The 23,523-nt window shown below is 43.5% G+C and overlaps 1 protein-coding gene across 23 annotated transcripts in view; it reads right to left on the reverse strand.

Annotated features, from left to right (window-relative positions):
* The window catches only part of KALRN (kalirin RhoGEF kinase), a 617,732-nt gene that overhangs the window by 55,821 nt on the left and 538,388 nt on the right, over window positions 1-23,523 (reverse strand). For 14 of the 23 annotated variants that reach the window (XM_019738972.2, XM_019738955.2, XM_019738953.2 and 11 more), the window contains 5 exons: window positions 15,669-15,952; window positions 14,371-14,475; window positions 11,023-11,118; window positions 2,694-2,824; window positions 893-959 (listed from right to left, as the gene is read on the reverse strand). In XM_019738972.2, the coding sequence (XP_019594531.2) occupies window positions 893-959; window positions 2,694-2,824; window positions 11,023-11,118; window positions 14,371-14,475; window positions 15,669-15,952 (683 nt within the window). The remainder of the gene's footprint in view (window positions 1-892; window positions 960-2,693; window positions 2,825-11,022; window positions 11,119-14,370; window positions 14,476-15,668; window positions 15,953-23,523) is intronic. The other 9 variants (XM_019738956.2, XM_074330723.1, XM_074330748.1 and 6 more) reach the window with 3 other exon arrangements.

Consider the following 23,523-nt stretch of genomic DNA (forward strand, 5'->3'; position numbering starts at 1 on the left):
TAATACATTAGACTCTGTAAAATGCTATCATATATAATCTCAGTTCAGCTCTAAAGTCAAGTTTTGAGGTTGCACAGGCAGCATTTATCACCATGTGACAAATGAGAAAGCCAAGGCACTGGGGTGTTACGTGATTTGTCTTATAGTCACACCACTGAGGTCTGACTTCCCTGGATCTCAGCCTCCAGATTCCCAAGCCCTCTCCATCTAGGCTGACTGCAGATGGAGGTGGCTGTACCTCTGCCTGCCCCATCCTTCCTTGGAGAAGAAAATAACTTTCCATAAGGTAGAATTCAGGTCCTCTATATGCCAGGCTAGTCTTTTTGTCCAAGGTTCAGGATAAGCGAATACAAACCCTACGTCAGCAGTTTCCATAGGATGGGGATCTGTAGGTCCCATGTGGACCCGGCAAGTGACTCAGATATCAGACAATTTTTAGACTTCACATTCTTTTGTTTAATGTGTTTAACAACAGGGCTCTAAGCCATCTAAATTATCCATTTACTTTCTTAGGTTTTCTTATCCAAGTGTCTACATACCACTAAAGTAAATCCCTATGGAGAGAGAGCTGTTTTATTTACTATGAAGTTGACCCTGAACTGTGGACCTGTCAGTCTTGCCTTATTGGTGGTTTTTCCTTTGTCCTGTCGGTAGCTCTAATCAAGAGGCTACAACATTTGGGGCCCTATCTCTCCTATTTCAAGAGGAGAAGAGAAAAAAAACACACGTTACCTACATATTCTATTTGACCTATTACCATTTTTAGTTTCATTCCTGCAACTATCAAGAGAGAGTAAAATACATATCCTCAAGTTATAACATCTTGGCCCAGATAGGGTCCAACATGCCCTCGGTTCGGTGACCACAGACCCAGCCTGAGCCATCTACTCACCTCCACCACAATCCCCAGATCCTTGACGTAGTCCTTCTCTGTCTGTACCAGCTCATTCAGGACAAACCTGAGGAGGAGATGAACAACGTGGGTACCTCTTCACAGCGAAGCAAGACATCTTCACACTCAAGTTCACGGGAAAGTTACTCTGGCACGGTAATGACAAGACCACCAAAAGCCGGCCTACCCTTGGCACCCATCGGAAAGGTGCTTACTGGTGCTCTCTCTACAAGAGCCCCCACTGAATTGCTGAGGGCACCGAGGCCAAGAGGGCCATCCCAGGCGGCACACAATAGTCAGAACGTCGCGGAGCCCAGCATTCTTCTTTCTATTCATTATGCTTCTTCCTCCCTCACCTATAACTGAGCAGTTGTATGGACACAGGGCAGAAAGATGGACAACCAGTTTGGCAAAACTGAGTTATGAAAGCTTTGAGGCCAAGGGAGACTTTTCTTCCTTCATTTTAGCTCCCTCCTTCCCTTCACAAGAGGAGAAAGACATCTGTTTGATAACCACCCTTTGAGGCCTCAGACATCAAGTGAAGCTTTTGAGATACAAAAGCTACAGTTATTCAGATAGGTATCCATGGTAACTGGCTTGCAAAGCCCCCAGTCAAGACCCGCAAGACTGACTGCAGATATTCCAGAATCACAGCTTTGAATGAGCAACCTTCCCACCCCCACCAGATGTGGGGTTTAACAACTCCAAGGACATTTGCTTCCTTGGTTTCTTTCTTGTTAATGATTTCTTCCTCTTGGAGCATTTACTTTGTGCCAGTTGCTTCGTCTGAGTTTTCTCATGCTTATTACAAGGTAGGTATTGTAAGCTCTATTGTACGTAGATGAAAACACTCAGGCAGTATGCCCAAGAGGACAAAGTGAGTAGCAGAGCTGAGATTTGAACCCAGTTGTACAAGAATCTAAGGAGTCTGTTCTTTCACTGTCTCCCGCTGCCTGGGAAATTACTCAGACTGGCTCTCTGGAGTCCCTCAGGCACCAAACCCAAACACTTCTCTTTCTGTCCAGACAGTAAAGAGCTGGACACAAAATACTCACGGCTGTGCACCGGGGTAGGCTAGGTGCTGTGCGTCTTACTAGAGTCTGACTCGGATTATCTAAGGTGGAGAGAGTTTTGCCTGGAGCCACACAACTGCATTTTAGGCCCACGTAGCAGAAGGGATAAAGTTCTGACATGTCAAAGAGGGGCCCCAGCACCAGGGTTGTAACTGTTCTGAATCCAGGAAGAATATATCTAAAATTCTTCATCTATACAGCACAGAGAAGCCACCAAATCCCTGGGTCTGGGGCCTCGGGGCCATGGGGAGGAAGCCAGAGGAACACATGCTTCTTTATCAGCATGTCCAGCACTGCTAACCAGCTCCCTCTCTCTAATACACACAATCCTGTGTTGTAGGCCACAGGAAGGAACTGGCAAGGCCAAATAAAAGCATTTAAGTATATCCTTAGTTCAGCCTGAGTTACTGCTTGGAAGAAAGTGGTAAACGAAAACCCACAGGCAAGTTAGAGTGGGAATTTGGGGCTGGAAGGGCCCTCTGGAGATGAAGTCCAGCTCTCTGTCTCCAGGTGATGCTTTTATCCTAAACTATCCACTGACCAATGGAGGGCTGTCTTGGGCTTTCTAGCCTCTAGGGAAGGGGACTGGACCAGATGCTGCTAGTGGACCTGGCATCACTTCTCTTGAAGGGTCTCATTCTCTAATTCTCCCCAAACTTCCTGCAACCTTTGCCCATCATCCACTGCGCACACACCGCACCCGGGTCGAATATGGGGAAGCCACTTACATCCTGCCTCTCAGGGCCTTGGCTTTCTGTTCTTCTTCCAGGTTTCTAGTGGGTGTGGGCGGGGTCATCCCCTCATTCAGGCAGCCTGCAGGGTCTTTCAAACTTCCCCGGTAGGAGCCTCCTTCTAGGCTCTGGGAGAGAAGAATAAATAGCCTTAAAGAAGTATACAGTGAGCAGTCATCTGGAAGGCGCTGTGTCCCCCCGGCCTAGCCATAGGCAACTTGGTACAGGAGTAGCCAAGGCTCTTCTCACCCACCCTCAGGGAAGCCCCAGAAAACCAGAGACTCCCATCTTCCTGCAGCAGGGAGCCCAGAGCTTCCTGCCCCCGTCGCAGGCAATCAGCACGTGCCTGGCGTCATGTGCTGCCAATTTCCCAGACGTAATGAAGATTGTCAGTGTGACTTATCTCTGGGTAAGAGCTCCAAACTGATCCTCGAAACTCTACACTAAACAAACAGTCAGGCAAGAAAATCAATTGTAGGAGTATTAAATGCAAATGATAAGGGGAAGGTAGTGACAGAAAAACCAGTTTGGTAAAACCATGTTTGTTTAATCAGCTACAATTGTTTTTTTGAAGAGGTCAATGGATTTAGTCTTTTCTAAAAACATCTTTGCTAAGGTCATTTACCAAGGGCTTTCTTTCATTTATTAATCACTTTCATTTCTTTTAATTAAGTTGCTGCAGGATTAAGAAACAAATTAAAGGGATTAATATGGTACTCTGGAAAGAGGGAAATGTAAAGGATTCTAATCCAAGATTGGTTAGTGACTGGATGAATTTAAGTGAGACAGCTCAAATTGTTATATGCTTCAGTTTTCCTCAATTTTCAAATCAGAATGCTCCTTTCTACAGATTTCTAAGGACTAAACAGAGACAATAGTTGTACAACCCCTTGAAAAATTAAAAATACTCCACAAATGATGAGTTCCCTCCCACCATGGGTGAAACTGTTGACAATAAGGAAACTCAAAATGGAGTCAATTACCACTCCTTGACCCCCTTCCTCTCTGGTAACCACTAAACCTATGTAACTTTACTAACAATTGTCACCCCAATAAACTTTAATTAAAAAAAAACATGGAGTCAATCTGTCGATCTTAACATTTTTACAAGTGCCCTGGAAGAAAGATCACACAGTAACACTCAGCATTTCATTATGCAAATTGGCAGAAGCAATGAGGATAAATAGTACGGCTGGAGATCAAGGTCAAGGTGGGCAACAGTAAAACAAATCACCATATAAAATGCCTGTCTCCAACAGCCACTGTGGCTACAGGGAGAGGCTGCATTTCAATAGTCTCTGAAAACATCAGCCCTAAGCTAAAAGTCACAAAGACCAAAAAGTGTTCAAAAAGGCAGTAGGAACAAAAGGCTTCAGCAAGGTCTTAACCTGCACGTGGAGCATCAGTCATGAACTCTCTTAGCTGTTGTATTTCAACAGGACAAACAGAGGTAGAAAAAGTCCGGGGAAATGAAAACAAAGTGAAGAGGGGCTCAGTGGGCCACTATATGAAAACAGGTAGAGCATATTAAGACTTGAAACTGAAAAACTGAAAACTAAGAAGAGATGTCAACCTTCTTTGCCCCTACTTTATCCCCAAATAAACAGAACGAGCCAAGGGCCAAATATGAGTTTGTTACCAACACGAGAAACTAGAATTAAGAGGACAGGGTCTTGAAGCTTGAGAAATAGATTTTCTTTTAACTTGACAGGAAGGTATTTTATAGAACAAGTAATCAACCATGGAAGTTGTTATCCAGAGAAGCAGCATAGGCTAAAAATATAGAAAGGTCAAGAAGAGTTTAGCTAAATTTATAGGTTCAGGATCTGTAACCAGTTATTAAGGAAATGAGTGTCTGGTGCTGAGGCTTGACAAGCCACCGGACAGGCAGGCTTTCCAATGACATGTGACATGTCCCCTGGTGCCATCACCAGAGACAGGCTCCCCAGGCAGATGGACGCAGCTGGTGATTGATCTGATTACATGCCTTTTACTTCCCTTCCCCTCTCCCCATTGTCCTGTTACAGTCTTTGTTCTGCAGACAGTTGGCTGACAGGATGCTGGCGGCAAGGCCTAAAAATCAGGCTTATATCTCTGCCTACAAGGCTCTCCTATGGAACATCCAGCTTGGCGAGGTCCACTCTCCACTCTTCTACAGAGTGGACATCTGATAAGTCCAAAGTGTCATGAAGAAAAATACATTCCATCTCCTCCTGCCAGACCTGCTACATGAGCCCAAATGCCGAAGCATCTCCAGGGAAGCCCATGCTGAGAAGGGCAGAAGCTATGAGAGAGGAAGAAGAGAGAAGTAAAAGGTCTCGCTAAGCTGTATGCTGGGTAGTCAGCTTCAAATAATGACACTGGCTGTAAATACTTAAAATAGTTCAAGAGTGATTCCCTCTGAGGATTTGGTTACCTGTGCTAGAGTTGGGATCCTGGGTCCCAGCCAAGGGCCAGGAGGGGTGACCTGCAACTGTCTGTGCTGCTCCTGGGGGGACACAGGCCGTGGTGGCTGGTTGATGAGTGGTGGCTGTGCAGCCACAGGGTGGACTTCTGCCTTGCTGGGGCTCAGGCTACAACAGTCTCAGGAGACAAAGGAAAAGGTGTACAAAGGAGGGAGCAACAAACATTGCACAATGGGTGTTCCTGTAGTTGGTCCAAGGTCAGGAAACAGAAATGCAAATAGAATTCAAAAAAGTAGACTAAGTGAGGAGGAAGGCTGTCCCCATGTTAAAAACGAACACATTTCCTGTCTGCTGGGTCTTGGACCATGTACCCATAAACGCCCTTCCTCTGGGCTCCTATACCACCCTTCACACATCTCCTGCACAGCCTCCATTGCACAGCATCGTACCTGATCATTTGTACTAAAGCAACGATGTATCGAGCACATACTACATGCTGAATATTTGCAAAGTGCTGGAGAAACACAGATGAGTAAGATATGGTTCCCTGGCCTCCACAATCTAAGCTACAATGGGTGTTCTTCTAGACAGAAAAGGTGCCGTGGAGGATGAAAAAAAGAGTAGGCAGCTCTGTGGTGGGGTGGAGAGGAAAGGGAAAGGCTTATTGAAAGAGGCAACGTGGAACGGAGTACTGAGAAATGAAAAAGATTTTATTGGATATACCAATGGGAGAACGTTCCAGGCAGGAGCAGCCTTATGAGTAAAGGATCAAGTTGTGAAACCACATAGAGCAGCCTGGGAAGCTGCAAGTTGCTGGTAGAGGCAGGATAGAGGGTGTTAAGTTGGGAGGGTGGGTTGGCAAGTAACGGTGTTATGTGAGTTGGGGATGAGTCCGTACGAGGGAAAGAAGAGGTGAGGCATGAAACAGACAACGCTGGAGAAGTGTGCAGTGACGCAGTCATAAGGGGCCTGGTGAGTAGCATTAAGAAGAAGGGACTTCACCTTCTGATAACAATGAGGGGGGAATTTTAAGTAGAGAAGTAACATGACTGAATTTAAGTTTTAGGAAGATTAGCCTAATGTTCATACAAGCTTTTCATGATTTGGGAAAATGTCTTTGATATGGTAGTAAAGGAAAACAGGGCTTAAATTTTATACTCAATATTATTTACATTATTTTTAAAAGGGTCTGGAAGAAAACATATTTAAAACAACACTGAATATGTCTAGATGATGATATGAAGAGTGATATAATTTGTTTATACTCTTGTCATTTTTCCAGTTCTTCTTGAATGAGAATATATTGCTTTTATTAATCAAAAGGAACTATTAAAAAGTTTTTTGAAAAAAGAAAAAAGAAAAGAAAGATCCCTCTGGCAATCACATAAAGAGACATCAGACTGAAATCTGGCAGGAAATAGCTACAACAGTCCAGGCAGAAGAGGATTTTTGAGCATTTACCCTAGACTGGGAGCCATGTTAAGGAAGGTTTTATGCTTGATCTCAGAGCTGGCACATAGTAGGACTCCAAGAATTTACTAAATATACTATGGAGCTCTTGGGGAGAGGTCAAAGCTCATCTGATGCAACAACAGGTATGAGTGCTGGTCTACCACCTGCCACACCAACCTTTGGGAGGAAGCTTGCTTTCTAGAGGCTTCATTTTAATCAGATGGTAGAATCCTGGGGCTGTTTCGAGGCACACTACGTTCTCACATGGCCAGGAAACTGGCTCCTCAAACTTGAGGAATAAAACCCAACCATATAGATTGTGAAGCTACTATCGTGCAACATTCACCCAACCACCAATCTACTCGCTGACAAATACTGTGTCCCTGTACCCAGAGTGGCTACAGAAGATAAAGTACGACCAGGTTCCCTTTCCCTGCCCTGTGCAGTGCACAGAGCGAAAGTTTGTTGGATGGTCACCTATCAGTGTACAAATCGCATTCACACCTTACTCGATCCATTTTCCTCAATCATTATACATCTCTTGAGATTAGGTTCAGGTGGACAGAATCAGCATTGTTGATACATGAGATACAACAGAAGCCCAAATAGACTAAGTAAGTTGTCCAGGGCTACACAATAAGGAGGAGAGGCAGGACTAAAACCGAGGTTTTCTGATTCCATACACACTCATCACCATCACCACCACCAGTCCACCTGTCCAGGAAAAGCTTTATTAAAAATCATACAGGGAAAGCAGGAGGTAGTCCTTAGTCCTGGCTCAGAATTAAAGACAACATCTCAATATAGACCCCGGCAAAAGTACGTTCGCTCTATTTGGGGAAGGGGGGTGTGCATCCTCTCTTGGTAAACAAAAGCATCGGTTAAAAACCAAGGTGAGCAGGTCAGAACTCTGAAGTGTCCATTAATGTCCGGAGGGACTCACCAATGGAAGTTCTCCGGGGGCTTCAGGGGTTTCATCTACACAGCAGGTGAACAGAAAACACCCGTCTTCATTCCCTGACAGCAGCTGTCCAGCAGCAAAGACCACCACTCCCTGGAGCGGAAGCCTTGGGGGAGTCATGACCATGCGACCATAAAGCACCAAGGGCAGCTTTAAGATTCAGAGACACAAGGGATCTCATTGCTTTCAGGTGGAGCTAAGAGGCCAAATGAATTCTAAATGCAGAATCTGGTGCCATCTCTTGAGCAACCAAAACAGAAAAAATAAAAATAAAATTCAAGCCCTAGACTAAAAAGTCGAAGTATAATAGATGCTCCTGTAAAATTTCCAGGCTCTAAATTGGAAAGGATCTTATTAGTTCATCCTATACTGAACTAAGATAACTTCCACCCGCAGGTCTATTTCCACCCTCTGGAGCACATGAGTTGAGATTAACCCTTCTTGCCCACGACAGTGCTCAGTTATTAGAAGACAGCTCTCACATGTCTTCTCTCTCCTAACTTCTCCCCGTACTTAACCTTGGTTTCTTCAGTTTTCTTTCAAATGACATGGACCCCATGGGACTGGTTCCCTCCTCCGGGGAGACTTACACTGAGTTCAGGAACATTTGGAAATGCCGAGTTCAGAACCTGATACATGACTCACACACAACTCATGATAGGTGTGGTCTGGAGAGCTTTGAGTACAATGGGCTACTACTCCCCTTGATCTGTACTTTGTACTCTCATTAATCCAGCCTATGACCGCACTGGCTACTTTGGCAGCCGTCACACTGTTGGACTTACCGTCAAATAAAAACTCCAGATCTTTTACGGGCTCTAGATCTCAGCCTCTTATGAGCTAAAGAGCTGATAAGGAAGAGGAATACAAATCTTGGAGGTGAAAATGCAACTCAGTATTCTCAAAGGTGGGTGAGGAAACAAGCACCTACTGTTTGCTCCCCCACAGTCGGTACAGATGGGGATGGGAAGAAAGAGAAAGTACAGGAAAGGACAAAGAACTGAATTTTGGTGAGAAGATTCTGAGAAACCAAACTACCGCTCCCTCATTCCTTGCTGTGATATGGTTTGGTTTTATATGTTCGACCAAAGAAATGTTTATAATTGTGGTCCTCAAGAAGTAGTTATTGGTAGAAGAAGTTTTTAAAGCTCTTATGGTAAATTCACCAGAGAAGGGCCATTCATCCAGAGACATTTGTTGAGAGCCTGTTACGGGGTCAGTCAACTCCACCACTATCCTACACTCCCTTTCCTCTGGGAAATTTGCTCTGATGGGACTTTCCAATATCTGCTCTTACACATTTAACGCCAGACCCATTGATCGCACAAACTAGAGGCCTGCAGAGACTCCCAACAGTACTAAGGTGGGCAGTAGCAGTAGGAAAAAGGTAATCCAAAATATGAAAAACCACAGACTTTTGGAAACAAAAGTGTGTACTTGTGCAAGTGTAAAAGGACCCTGTACGAGTACACTAAGGAGGAGGCGAAAATAATATCCTAAATGACAAATCATTATCTGGGGAGGTAAGCTGAAAATAAACAGATTATTTTAAGGTATTTTAACAAGTAGCACAACAGAACCACCTCAGAGCTGTCCCAGGCAGTGTGTGGCTTACACAGTGACTTCCATGGGGCTGCAGAAGAAATCGGGCGTTGGCTGGTCAGGGAAGCCCTTGTCAAGAGATGAGATTTGAGTGGGACCTTGAAGGACTATTATGCTTTAGATAAGCAAAAATAAGAGAAGTGGGGTTGTATGACTAGAAATTTAGAGGCAGGAAAGCCAAATGTGTGTTTAGGGAAAGTGAAGAAAACAATTTGGTTGAAGCAGAGTGCATCAACTGGAATAATAGGTGGACAGGTTGGAGAAGAGGCTACAAAACATTAGAATTTGGGGTACATGTGGACTTTCTCTACAGGCCAGTGATTTCTGAATTTGGTTATATACCGCTATCAGCATATTTTGGTCATGCATTCCCAAAGCCTGTAACTTATTTACAAATTATGTATCTGTGCCACTGTATAATTATTATTTACACACACAAAACCATTTCAAAATGATGAGATAAAAAGATTCTAATATTTTCTTATTAGAGGGCACCCCCACCTGCTTATGTAGGTGAGAGGGAGGTCAAGAGCCCTCACTGAGGAGGGAGGCAATAAACAGTGCTGCTGGAAGACCCACCAGGACGGGGAAGCCTGGAGGCAGACCAGGGTGGGGGAGATCAAGCCATGGATACTGCAACAGTCCGGGCATGAGGTCAGGGCCCAGGATTGGGTGGTGAAAGAGAAACTGAGAAAAACAAAACAAAACAAAACAGAGGGGAGGGTATGATTTTTAAGGGAAAAAAAAATTCAATGATATTTGGAGAATGAAGAGGGTGTACGAGCCAGTGTGGAAAGGAAAGGAGAACAAGCGAGGGATGGTCAGAGAGGCGTGCTGAACACAAGAGCACTCAACTCGCCTCAGTGAGACAGGGAGCGATGGCAGGAAAACGGACAACCTTCAAGAGCTTGACGCTAGTTACTGAAAACACCAGCTAATTTTTTTTTTTTTAATTAGGAAGGAAAATTAGAAGGAAAAGAAGAAAGTCATATGTGTTAAGTTTCACTGGTACACGGTAAGCTGGGATATTAGCAAAGGAAGTTACTGTAATTAAAATTATTATCAGGCAGCTTTCCCTAGAGAGCATCCATCATTTTCCTCTAATTCCTGGGCCAAATGGAGGAGGGTTTAAATGGTACTGATTAACAGGACTTGCCCAACAGCAACCTGGCAGAAGCAGACATTTATCCTAATGAGAGTTGCAGGAAAAACCAAATGAGTGACATGAATGAGAGCAAAGAAAAGGACAATGCTTCAAATTGTCATCCTGTAGTGATACACTTCAATGTAAAAGTATGGGAGTAGAGGAACAGCTGTATCCAAAAAGGAGCTCTTTCTCTGGCATTAATTCTGAAACCCTGAACCAGCTCAGACTCGTAACAAGATGTGCACCAGCTCCCTTAATTTCTTGTGGCGAGGCATCCATGTACTTTTGCCAATGCCCCTTCATAATGAGCAATCAACTTTTGTAAGACTTTGCAAGGTAGAAGGCTACCTGAGGTCCCCAAATAAAATTACTCTGTGCTTTCAAAGACCCAATCTACGTTCTGTGCCTCAGCAGGAAAGATAGTTTCAGGGCTAACTAGATACACATCAATCACTGTCCAAATGTCACTTCCCCGGAGGCCATTGGATGAGGCATACAGAAAGGCTATTTTGCCTTGGATCCTTTTCACTTGTCATCAGTGTCACAATGCCAATAGAGCCTGTTAATTGCCCATGTCTATTCCCAAATAAAGCCAAAAAGGACTTTGAGACACAGATTTTTAGAAATCACCATTAGCTAGAAACAATCCTATAGGAGTGAGGATAGGCACACAGGAGAACATTGCAGCTACACGCCAGACCCTGGGAGCCGCATGGAGGTGAGACCCAGGCAGAACTGCCTCCAGGACTCCCCACTTACCAGCTTGCTTTTGACCAACTGTTCTATTGCACTGACAAGGTCTGCAGCAGTAGGTACTTCGGCGGAAGCCTGCCGGGCTGCTAGCAAAGAGGAGGACTGCAAGACATCGAGCAGCAAAGGAAAAGCAGATTAGCAAGGAATGAGGAATAGTGATTAAGAAGCAAAACAGCAAGTCCAAAGCTCAAGACGGGCAAGGCAAGCAAAGTTCTCCATTTAGAGGGAAGAGATGACAGAGGGAGATAAGGGGTGTGGGTGTAGGACAGACCTGCCTGACCCCTTGTCAAGAATTCTGACCAGCAGAGAAGCAGGGATGGGACTAGGCTCTCCTTAGGCAGGTCAAAGGGGCTGAGGGGCGGGGTCTCTGTGTTCCCTGGGAGGCCAATAGGTAAGGGCTGTACCCACTGACAGTAGTTGTTGGGGGTGGTGGTGGGGGAGGTTGACAAGACTAGCCACTCACTACAGGGCTGCTCTATGCTGTTCCAGGATATATAAGGAGTCAAAAACCTAGCCTTGAGTGTGTCCAAAGAAGAGAAGCCGTCCTTGCTTTATCTTAAATATGGATCTTCACTATGTGTTAAGCAAAAATGCCAGGGGCAGAGCTTCAGCAGGACCTGTGTGTTGAGTGCTGGAGTAATGAGAGACTATCCTGTTCATGGAGAAAGGGTGTTCAAGCCAAGGGCCTGTCCCCCTTCCCCTCGCATCTGCAATAAGGACTGGTTCAGGTGACTGTTAGGTCAGTGGTTTGGGGACTCCTGCTCACGGAGGGGCGATGTGGCTTTTATTTTGTATTTCTTCTTTCTCTTATTTGGGAAGACACTGGGGAGCCATGAGTAAGCCTACACGCATGTGCGAGCTTTTACCCCTGGCACGCCAAAGCAGTTGGCAATGCTGTTGCCAGGCACAGGACGCATGCTCCTTCAGTCTTCCACTCCAACGACCGAGGGAGGAGGAAGCTGAATGTCCTGGCCATGCTCTAGCTTCAAGTTTGTCCCTAAATTAGGGGGAAGAGTTTTAAACAGGAAGCTTCTTGTCTAACCTAAGAGTTCCTTTAGGTCTTTGCCTCCGAGATGGAGGGGAAAAAAAAGAGTCAAAGAAATGTAATTCAGCGAGACATAATAACACTCTTTTTCCTCTCTTGGGGAATGCAGGAAGAGAGTTTAAGTCTATTTGGAAATCTAAGTTATCAACTTTTTGATCTAGTAATCCTACCCCTGGGAACTCATTTCAAGGACAGAAGGGAAAAGCACACAAATGCTATATGTACAAAGTGATCTGTAGCAGTATTATCCAGAGTAGCAAAAATTGGAAACAACTTATGATATCACAAAACAGGCTGGTCAAGCAAATTATGGCACATCAAATAAATGAAATACTCTCCAGCTACAAAAATTATAGTTGTGAAAGGAAAATTAATAAGATTTAAGGAAATATTAAATAAAACACACATGCATATGAACAAGTAGTAGAAGGAAACATGGAGAATTAAAGTAATCGCATATTAAAATGGACGGACTTTTCAAAATTCCTTTTACACTGCTGTAAAAATTATTTTAATAAATCCAACTTCATTTTCTAGGACTTCTGAGATCACCAAATATTCCAGAAAAACAAAGGTACAGAAATCAAATAAGCAGGACTGAGGAGGGTTAGTGAGTCTAGAAAAAGATTGTTGCCATCTGCCCTATTTCTGGCTATGAAAACGTCTACACAAACGTCTAGCGGTAAGTCTGCATTTTCAGTTAAAAATTACTCAGAAACAACATAATATCCTTTTCCCCCAAACAAGCCATATCTGAGAGAATTAGAGGGAGAGGGTTCGTGACCTTTATTTATCTTATACAAGCTGGCACCTCTGTGTGGAGGGCTGTGTGGGATGGCAGATAATGTGACATGAGTGCCCTACTCCCCATATACACTATCACTGTTTATGGAACATTTTACAAGGATAGGCCTCTGGGAACACAGCAGGTTGGTTCTCGTTCCCATCTCAAGGTGAAGCACAAGCACTTCTGTCTCTGGGAATCCTGGATGGGCACCATGCCATGCTTCCTGCTACTTTTTTCCCAACAGTCAGGAGTCAGAGCTGGCCCTGGAGACCAGGGTCACCAACATCACCTCAGGAGGGGCCACAACTGTACCCTTCTCATGGGTGAGTCACAGAGGGGGCAGCAACCAAATCTTAGTCATCATCCTGTCTCTAGAATCTGTCCCTCTGGCACAGAGGAAGCCCTCAATTCATGTCTGTGGGTTAACGATCCATGTGGAAAGCAGAGAGCATTAAAACCAGAACTGGGATATCACCAGAAACGCTAAAGCATCTGCAAACAGTACTTTTTGAATTGTACCCTAGGTGGTACTGTGTGCTGGGTCCACCGTGTCAGAGGAGGCTGCCACACCGCAAGGCAGAGCACTAGAGAGTAAGGGAGACCGTGGACGGAGGCTAAGCCACTGCCAGCGCCACCACCACCACCACCACCACCACCACCACCACCACCACCAAATGACACTCTGAAAAGCAAATGCAAATGACAATCAAAAACTGAAACCACCACTTCAACCTCCAGACTCCAAAGGACAGCAACACTAAGAAAAGACAGGAGAAACACAATGCAGTGAAAGTGAGAGACGCTGCACACAATTAGAGCAGCCCCAAGCCTTGAGTCAGAACTGGACAGCACATCCAGCCTCAGCCTGTGCTCCAGAACAACGGGAATGATCACCCTGTGATTAGAGGCCCAGCGGACATCACACTTCAGACACCCAGAAGCCTCTGCCAGGTGAGTCGGAACATTTTGCAAAACAGAGAACTTGAGCAACCTGGCATGTTAGGTTTGCCCACCTGTGACAACAACCTCCCTTGAGCAGCATTTCCATCCTCATGCCGTGTTTGCAGAATTTTAACAGCACTGGGCTTGACTGGAAGTTACCATTATTTGGATTTTAGAGTTGAGTATAGGAAAACCAATCAACTGAAACATCAGTCATACAGTTAGTCACAACAACATGATCACGACCTAGAACCACCCCAGATTCATTTTTGAGACAAACAGTGACTTTGGGGACCTGCTGCTTCCCAAGATGGAGCCATTATCCTTCACCAATAGGACAGGGATGCCAGGCAGATCTGAGCATTCTTCACGCATGGCTGCACTGCCCAGAATGACATCAGACCTCCAGGGTTAGGGGAGGGAGCCCCTACCAAATATAGACAGAATCTATATCACCATGGATTCATGTGATATAACAGACAACAAGGGAGAGAGTATTACTACCCCTCCACACACACACAAAATGAAATCCCATGCATTACACACTGCCCTCTCAAGTGAGGATGTAAAGAAGTCCTACCATCTCGTCCTGCGTGGGGTCATTGTCAAAGATCTTCATAGGTGGAGGGAGGGGTGTGTGTGACTCTTCATCTGGCTCATCTTCACCCCAACCTTTCTTGCTCTTCTAGAACAAAAGAAAGGCATTAGTCACTGTTTCATATAGTTAAAGATACCAATGGACTTACATTTTTTTTTAAAAAAACAACAACATATCAGACACTTCCTTTCTCAACACACCCCTATTTTTCAGCTTCAGTGTCCTCCTTGGTAGGATAGGTACACCTGCTTATCTCAAAGGACAGCGAGAACCAAATGGGGGGAAACACACACACACGCGCGTGCACCATCTACCTCACTGATTACCAGGAAGAGTGGTCAGAGAAAGCCTAACTTCTCAAGTTTTTGAAGGACTATTAAACCACCATCTGAATATCAGCAGGCTTTACAGCTATTTTCAGAGGAAGAAATAACAGACAGCATATAATTACAAAGAGAGTCTGGTTACACACCAGGAAGTATTTCTCAGCCACATCAGTGACTAGAGTAGGTTGGCTTGCCAGATAAAACAGCGATCTCATTCCCCCAACCAAAACATACCCACTGCATTTTGATCACAGACTCTCAGCTTTGGAAGTTGGAAAGCTGCTCAGAGGTTATCCAGTCTGACCTCTTGGCTTATCCAGGGGTCCCTCTGACTGTTACATGAAGTCATACAGTCTCCCAAACCTTTCCAGCATGGGTGTTGCCTCATTTTCATGAAGGTTTATTTCATCACTGGTTGCTCCCCCCCCCCCACTGAAGTCTCTCTTTGAGCTACAACCTTTCCTGCTGTAACTTTCACCTGTTAACCATAATTCTCCCCTCTAGAGTGACCCTGACTTGTCTACTCCTTTTTATATGTAGTATTGCTCAAGATATTCATAAACAGCTACAATCTCCCATAACAGTGTTCTGTTTTCTGAGGGAAATGGTCTCCACTCTTTTATTCTTACTCTGAACAGGTCTAGCAGGGTTTGACATAGTCCTTAGCAGAGGCAGGAGGCTGACTGACCAACGGGCTCCCTGTGGAGCCAAAGCTGGCAAAATGGTGTCTGTCTGCTGGATATCCTAGCTGTTAGTCTCTGAATCAGTCACACATCAAACTGACAAGGTCTTGAGACTGCAAAGAACTCAGGTCACTAGGCTCAAGAAGGTGCACTGTTGGGGACTAGAGACTGCCTAGGTTACCACCCCATAGAAAGATGCCTCCCATGGTTCCAGGAAGAATATCTGTCAGAAGCCCTTCCTGATGGAAGGCTCCCGGCTGCATGTACGTACCTCATCAGCGCTGTCTCCCTGAGGGGTCGTCTCATCCCCAGGCTTGGGAGATCCCAGGTCAAAGCTCTTCCGACCATCCCGTACTTTCTTCTGCTTCTTGATGTTTCCATCTGCTTTCCCACTGTTGAGGCGGCGCACAGGACTCGTCAGCCACTTCTTAAGGGTGTTGGTGGAGCGCTTGGGACCAGGGGAGCTGTGGATGGAGTTCAGGGAGGGCTGAGCCTGCAGGTTGGCCACTGACTCAGACTTGCCGCCATTTTCATTTGAGGAATGAGAGTATCCATCTGAGGAAAAAGAACATCCAGACATAGCCATGTCAGAGGCAGTGAAGGCATGTGCCAGCCTGGGAGTAAGACAGCTCTGTCCTCAGAAGCTAGAACACAAAGCAGAATGTCAAGGCCAGCTGCAGACCCCAGCCAAGGAAACCCTCTCTGGAACAGCAGCAATAGCCAACATATGCAGCTTTAGTATGTAAGGCACCGTTCCACGTGCTGTGGATACAGGAGTGGACAGAAGATGAAGACTCCTGCCTTCATGGAAAAAAAAAATCAAGATCCTAAACAAGAATTACCAACCAATAACAATGCCACAGAGCACCTATTAGTGTATTCTAAAGATATATAAATCATAGATTTTATTTTCATAGGCCCTTTATCTAGTTACACACACGAGAGAGAGAGAGAGAGAGAGAGAGAGAGAGAGAGAGAGAGAGCAGGACAAAACACAGAGCACGCAAAGTAAAGATAAATTCACAAGCAGTATGAGATTAATTGCCAAAGGGCTGGTATGTACTCTAGACGATAAGGAAGCAGAGTTCAGCGGAGGGTCAGATCAATGTTGGCGGGATTGGTCTATAAAGGTCGAATGGAAGAGATGTGTCGGACTAGAAGAGAAAGGAGAGGGAATTCCAAAGGGGGCAGACGGGGAACAAAAGCATAGAGGCAGTAAAATTGAAAAGTTAAGTCAACGCAGCCCATAAGTAGACCCTCTGAATGAAATAAACATGAGCAGAGAAGGAGAAATTGCGTAGACAGGTTAGTGAGGACATTTAATCATAAACTAGAGGAGTGTGAACTGTATTGTGAGACTTTCTTGGGATGATATGAGAAAAAAGGGTTTGTTTGTTTGTTTGTTTGTTAATTAACCTGGTAACTGTATACAGCACAGCCCTGGGAAGGAGGAATTAGAATCCAGGAGGCCTAATTAGAATCCACAAGACACAGGGCTGTGTGTAGGGAGTGCAAAGGAATGAGTGTGAGGCATTTCAAAACAAGAAGTCATACCGTTAGTGTCTGGATGACAATCAAAGGTGGGTTGTCTCTCTGTATGTTGCTTCTTCTCGTTACCAAGATGGTCCTGGGGGAATACCTGACCACCTCTAATCCTGCAGTGCCAGTGTGCCTATTGCTATCTAAACCAAACTCATGACTAAGTATTTAAACAAATAATTGCAGTGGCCTTTTACACCTACTCATCTCAAAGACTGAATCACCTTTTCCTGTAATGACTTTCTCCTAGACCCAGACTAGATGTCTGATCTAGCCTTGGAGGTCCTCTTGCCTAGACAAAGAAGAAACAAAGTCCTGAAAGGTGAATGAATGCTTTTGCTACTTGAGAACTGTCTCCAGCTCCTACAACTGGCTGATCTCCCCAGCACCAAGCCTGGCCCTGCAGGGACATTCTGAGCTATTGCTAGAATTCTGCGCATATTTTAGAAAATAACAGCAGAATATTTGCATCTAGGAGCAGAAAAATGGTGCTCCCTGGTATGAAGCATAACTTACAGGGTTGCTCTGCCGAGGGACTATGTGGGGATCGATTGACTTGGTTGGCGTCCCTTTAAGGACAGAGTTGTAATCTTATCTCAGAGAATTCCTTGCTGGCTGTGGTCTAGAGTATGTTGACATTATTTCTGAAGTGTTTGGTATGGGTCAAACTCCTGTTCTCTGCGGCCTGCGTGATAAACATCTCCCCAGCACTGGCAGTGGACCCAGGCCTTTCTGTCACCTTTCTGCTGATAAGCTGCATACGCTTTTCATTCACCAGGCCCCTGGGATACCACATAGCTCTTTTAAATCCAAGCCTTCAAAACCCAGATTTATCAGCACATACTGTGTCAGCAGAACTAGAGGCCCAGCCACGTTAACTATGCCTTGTGCTACTTAGCAAGGCAGATGACTGTCCAAGTTTTCTGTTCCACGGGAAATCATTGCCTGGCTTTGAGATTCACGGGTGCAAAATCTGATCGACCGTTCTTTTTTCTCCCATTGTCATCTGGTTCTGCTTTGGTGCAGTTTGTACAAATTTATCGCAAGAGTACAAATTACAAAGTACAACTGAAAAAAATCAAGAGGATTCTCAATTTTGTTGTCTCTGTGTAAACAATGAGGGCCATTCAACCACAGGCCACATAAAAGAGAATTCAAGAGTTGGAAGCAACCTATGACTCCTCATCTAGTTAGAACTGAGACAGGACCATTTCTAAATCACCTTATTTCCTTTTTTTTTTTTTTTTCCCGTTTGGAGATATAATTGACATAACATTACATTAGTCCAAGGCAGACAATATAATGATTTGATATATGAGGGCTGACAATTAAGTTTGCGAATTTGTTCCAACAATGTTGTTAACATTTTTTATCAGATGGATTATTCATTATGCATTTGTACCAACTGGACAGTTAACTGAGTTTACTATTTGGAAGTGCTTTTCAGCCGTGTGAAAAAGTTAGACGAAAACGACCTGAACTTTTCGCCAACAATTCATGGCTCTTGCATCACAACAATGCACCAGCTCACACGGCACTGTCTGTGAGGGAGTTTTTAGCCAGTAAACAAATAACTGTGTTGGAACACCCTCCCTACTCACCTGATGTGGCACCCAATGACTTCTTTCTTTACCCCAAGATAAAGGAAATAGTGAAAGGAAGACATTTTGATGACGACAGCTCTGATGGCCATTCCAGAAAGAGTTCAAAATTGCTTTAAAGGGTGGACTAGGCGCTGGAGTTGGTGCATAGCTTCCCAAGGGGAGTACTTGGAAGGTGACCATAGTGATATCCAGCAATGAAGCATGTAGCCCTTTTTCTAGGATGAGTTTGTGAACTTAATTTTCAGATCTCATATGTATATGTATTGTGAAATGATCACCACAATAAGTTTAGTTAATAACCATCATCTCACATAGTTATAATTTTTCTTCTTGTGATGAGAACTTTTACTAAATCACTTTGAATGCATGGTTATAAAAGAATGTGGTATCATTTAGTTTAGAAAATTTGTACTTAATTCATCACTACTTCAAAGAATGATTGGCATGTTATGCTCCTTCCATCTTTGGAAGATTGTTGGCATTAGTTTGAGAATTTAATCTAGTACCTTTCCAGGCACAACAGTTAAGTGACTGATTTGTAACAACTATAACAATAATGCTGTTATCTCATCAAGCTTAGGTAGGTGGTATTTTATTCTCATCTTAGGAAACAGAAAATCAGAATATTTCAGGAAAGCAAGGCTCACAGTAAGTGGCAGAGAGGCAAAATTTAAACTCAGATCTGACTCCACTGTACATATATCTAATCTTATTCCTACATCTGTATTTGCTCCATATATTTCTAATTTTACTATGAAATATTTTTTAAATACAGAAAAATATAGAAAAAGATTTAACATCCATGTACCCACCACTTAGATATGATAAATGTAGATTTTTTTTGCCATATTAGCTTCAGCTTTTTAAAAAAGAAATAAAAGATTATAGATATAGTCAAAGACCTTTTTTTTTTTTTTGCTTATTCGCAATCCTGTTTCTCAGTTTCCCTTCCCAGACTTAAATTCTCTTCTGAAGTTGGTGTGCATCTTTCCCATCCATATTGTTAGCTGTTTACTGTGTATGCAAATATATTATTATTTTGTTTTATATTTTATATTAATTATAATGAATCATTTTGCAACTTGCTCATTTATTTAAAGTTATTTCAGATTCACCCATGTTCATATACGTAGATCTAGTTCATTCATTTTGATTGTTGAATAATATTCTTTCTTAGGACATATAGGATACTTGTAATACACTTTCCTAACAATAGACATTTAGGCTGTTACACACACACACACACACACACACACACACACACACACATAAACTCACCCGTATGGAGTAATTTAAGCAATCCTCTTTGCATATGTCTGGGAATTCCTCTAGGACAGTGCTTCCCAAACTACCTCTGGTAAGGGGTTACCACCATTTTTCTTATTTCTAGTCTGTTTTGGACCAATACTTTTATGAAATACAAAGTCACAGTCTTGAATGTCATAGAAATGTGCAATTGTTATAAAAGCTTCTAAATGCTTACTCTCATCTTCTTACTTATCTCACTGTGGATTGGAAACAAATAGCTCGCAAACCTTCACCATCTGCAGGTCACACATTGAGTAGTACCACTGTGAACTCCATAGCATCTAAACCATACACGCAAGGTGGAATTGCTGGGCTTAGGGAATACGCAGCACCAACTTAACTAGGTATTGTCACATACTCTCTGATTTACTCCCATCAACTGCGTGCAAAAGTTCTCCTCTTTCTGTGTTCTACTTGAGGCTTACTTATGTACATTAGCACGTAATTTTCCTCTGGAAAAATTAAATGTGTTCTCCTTAACCAAAAATATAGACTTCAAGGAAGTAAACTAAGAGGAATATAGAATGCTTTGGTAATAAATGAAAAGGTAATATCCAGTGCCTCTAGATCAATAGGAAATGCATCCCATAGTTGGCATCTCAGCCACAACTGGAAAAATAGAAAACTTGGCAGGGTAATCCATGAAGGTTCAACTTCATAGACTGAGTGGCATAAGCCTATGTACTTGGCCATGGGAACATAATGATACTAATGAAATCAAAACAGTCTAAATAAGCCAACGCACAACAAACTCTGATCGATCAACAGACTTTCATACTATTTTTCAACCCTACTTCCTTCAATTTCCAAGTCATCTCTCTAAGCCACCCAATTTTTTCCTTAATACCTGAGGAAAGAAGACATGCTATATAGTCACAGAACATATTCCAAAGCTTAACCAATGACTAGAGAATTCCTGACACCAACGTGCATCTCTTGATGATATTTTGTTAAAGTTGATGAAAAGCGAAGCTCTGCTGGTATGATAATTCTCCTGCCTTGCTTATGTAATCCAGGGACAACCTACTGCTGCCTACTCAGTGGATTGCAACAGAGAGATGACCTGGGACCTGGACCTGCTCTGCCACTGACTAGCTAGGCAGCTCCAGACAGACACTCGGGCCTCTGCTTCTTCACGGACAAAATGGACGGATAAGACAGGACGCATTCAAAGTCTGTGTCTACCACTGACGAGCTGTATGACTCTGGGCCAGTTACTTAGCCTCTCTAGATTTCAGTTTTCTTATCAGTGAATGAAGATAATATTAGTATTTATCCCATAGAGTTGTTATTAGGATTAAGGAGTTAATATTTGTAAAGTGCTAAGGACACTCTAGACCCATAGGAAGCACCATATAAATTAAAATTAATGAAACCCTAAAAGTCTTCCCTAATTCCACGACTGTGATTGTGTTCTGTATGTTCCTTCATTCCGTTTGTATGTTCTTCTGAAGGTTAGATTCGCTCATTTAAGGCCATTTTTGATTTCAAAGCTTTATGCGTCATGAAAGCAAAGGAAAACTTCATGCTGCCAGTTGCCATGATGTGTCTTTCTCCCTCCCCACCGCAAGCAACCCGTCCCATGACCACTGCCTAAAATCTCCTCTGACAATAAGGAAGTCACGTCTTTGGACTAGGAGGCCATTGTTGTCCCACCTGAAGTTTAAGCAGCACAAGTTACTTTCTGGAGGCGACACAAACCTCCTCACCTATAGTGTGTCTGAGCTAGGGGTATCTACAGGGCGGGAGCTTCTGCCGGCCTCTGTGACCAGGCAATCATAGCAACATGTTTCCAAGCAGCGCAGGAGATGAGAGCTGTCTGCTTGACATGAAGATGAAAACTGGAAAGAAGCCCATGCGAGTCTGTTTCACTGAACACAACCTAACACGTCCACTGTCCTTTTACTTGTGTAGCCCTTCTTTAGCAACCAAAATAGAAGATATTTGTGTACAACATGGGTAGTAATTGATTATACTAGAAATGTGTTATATCTAAATAGAGCTCATTTATAAACTCGATTTCCTTTTTACAGAGTTTCATCTCATATTTACTTCACTTAAAAAAAGCTGCTTCTACCCATTTTGGTTTAGTGTAAAATTTGCAAAACTACTCTGAAAGCAAAATACATTGTGTACAAGTTATCAAAGGATACAAATTTATGATACGGCAAATGACTAATGGCTGCATCACAGGATTGTCATTCACTATTTTTCTAATCACAGACAATTGATTCAGCCTTCTTTCCACTGACCTCAAAGTAAGCTGAAAATAAAGAAGGACCATACTGCCTAGACAAAAAAAGAAGACAGTTCTATTAGTTTTGTGGGTTTAGTATCCCCAAAGACGAGGGAAAGTGTCCTTGAAAGGGCGAGGCTGGGGCTCCGGGGAGCATACATACGTGCATGTGCCCTCCAGGGTTTCAGTCGATCATAAGTACCCCAGAGGCAAAACTCACTTTTCTACTGCTTTGAAGGCCATGACTCAGGACTGAAAAACTCATTTTCACTCCCTTCTTCTAGAGTTCAGTGATGGTATACGATCACGCCCCAAAGGCACGTGTTTCACATACTGTATTGTGTAATTGCTAAAAGATATGGGTCTTCTTGTTCCATATTAAATATACTTGCTTTATCTAGATGACCAGTGGGTCTATAAATGTCCCCCTGGTATTCATCAGCACACTGTACTGGACGCTTTGACTCCAATGGCCCAAATCAGAAGAAATCACTAGATAGTTACTAGGTATTTACAGAAGAGTCCTTCAATCTCCTGTTCTTCTGTCCTGCTTTTGCTCCAATGATAAAGGAGTAATGGCAAACTCATCCTTACTGCTTTCTGTGGCTTGAGCTGTATAAGGCAAATGCATTTCAATACATCAATCTGCAGAGACCATAGACCCAAACATTGCTGTTTTCTTTGGCTTTCTTGAATCATTTACTTACTATAAACATTATCAACGTATTTAAACATTTCCCCCCCCCCACACACACACACTGGAAATTGCACATCTAGAGAAGGGCAAGGTGGTGAGTAAAAATTTTCTGGGCAATAAATACATAAATCCAATGGTTTGTAAGCATGGACAGCCCGAAACCTACAGTAAGTATTAAAATATCCTTCACGGCATAAGATAATAGCTCTGGCAGATCTTCCAGTGGAAAGCTTGCGAAAGCCAATCTCCTGGCCGCATATTCAGCTGAGGTCCCGAGGCTATGTGCCACCAGATCCTGGCATGGCTGCCTTCCCAGCAAACCATTTGGTTGGCCATCTTGGAATCTGGTGCAAGAGGATGAAGAAAGCTGGTATGGCGACAGCAATAGGACACGGGACGCGGGGACTATCAGCCTGGTGCAGAAACATGGCTTCTGAACTCTACAAACTTCCTGTCCTTGCAATTGCTCCTGTGACAACTTTAGATTAAACTTGGCAAACACACCTTGGCTCAGGAAATTCCGTTTTCCATCTCTTCACCATACCCATGTCCAACAACATGGTGCAAGCCCCTGCTTCCTGCTAATTATGCCATAGCTTTTATACACTTGGTTCAGGAATCTGTTCTCCAATGAGTCCTTTGCCAACCTATCATTCTGTACCTCACCACTTTACTCAGTCTTTATGTGCTTTTTTAATAATTTTTTTTACATCTAAATCCCCATGGATTTGCAACATCTATG

The sequence above is a fragment of the Rhinolophus sinicus genome, linkage group LG01 (genome assembly GCF_036562045.2).
Source record: "Rhinolophus sinicus isolate RSC01 linkage group LG01, ASM3656204v1, whole genome shotgun sequence".
NCBI lineage: Eukaryota > Metazoa > Chordata > Mammalia > Chiroptera > Rhinolophidae > Rhinolophus > Rhinolophus sinicus.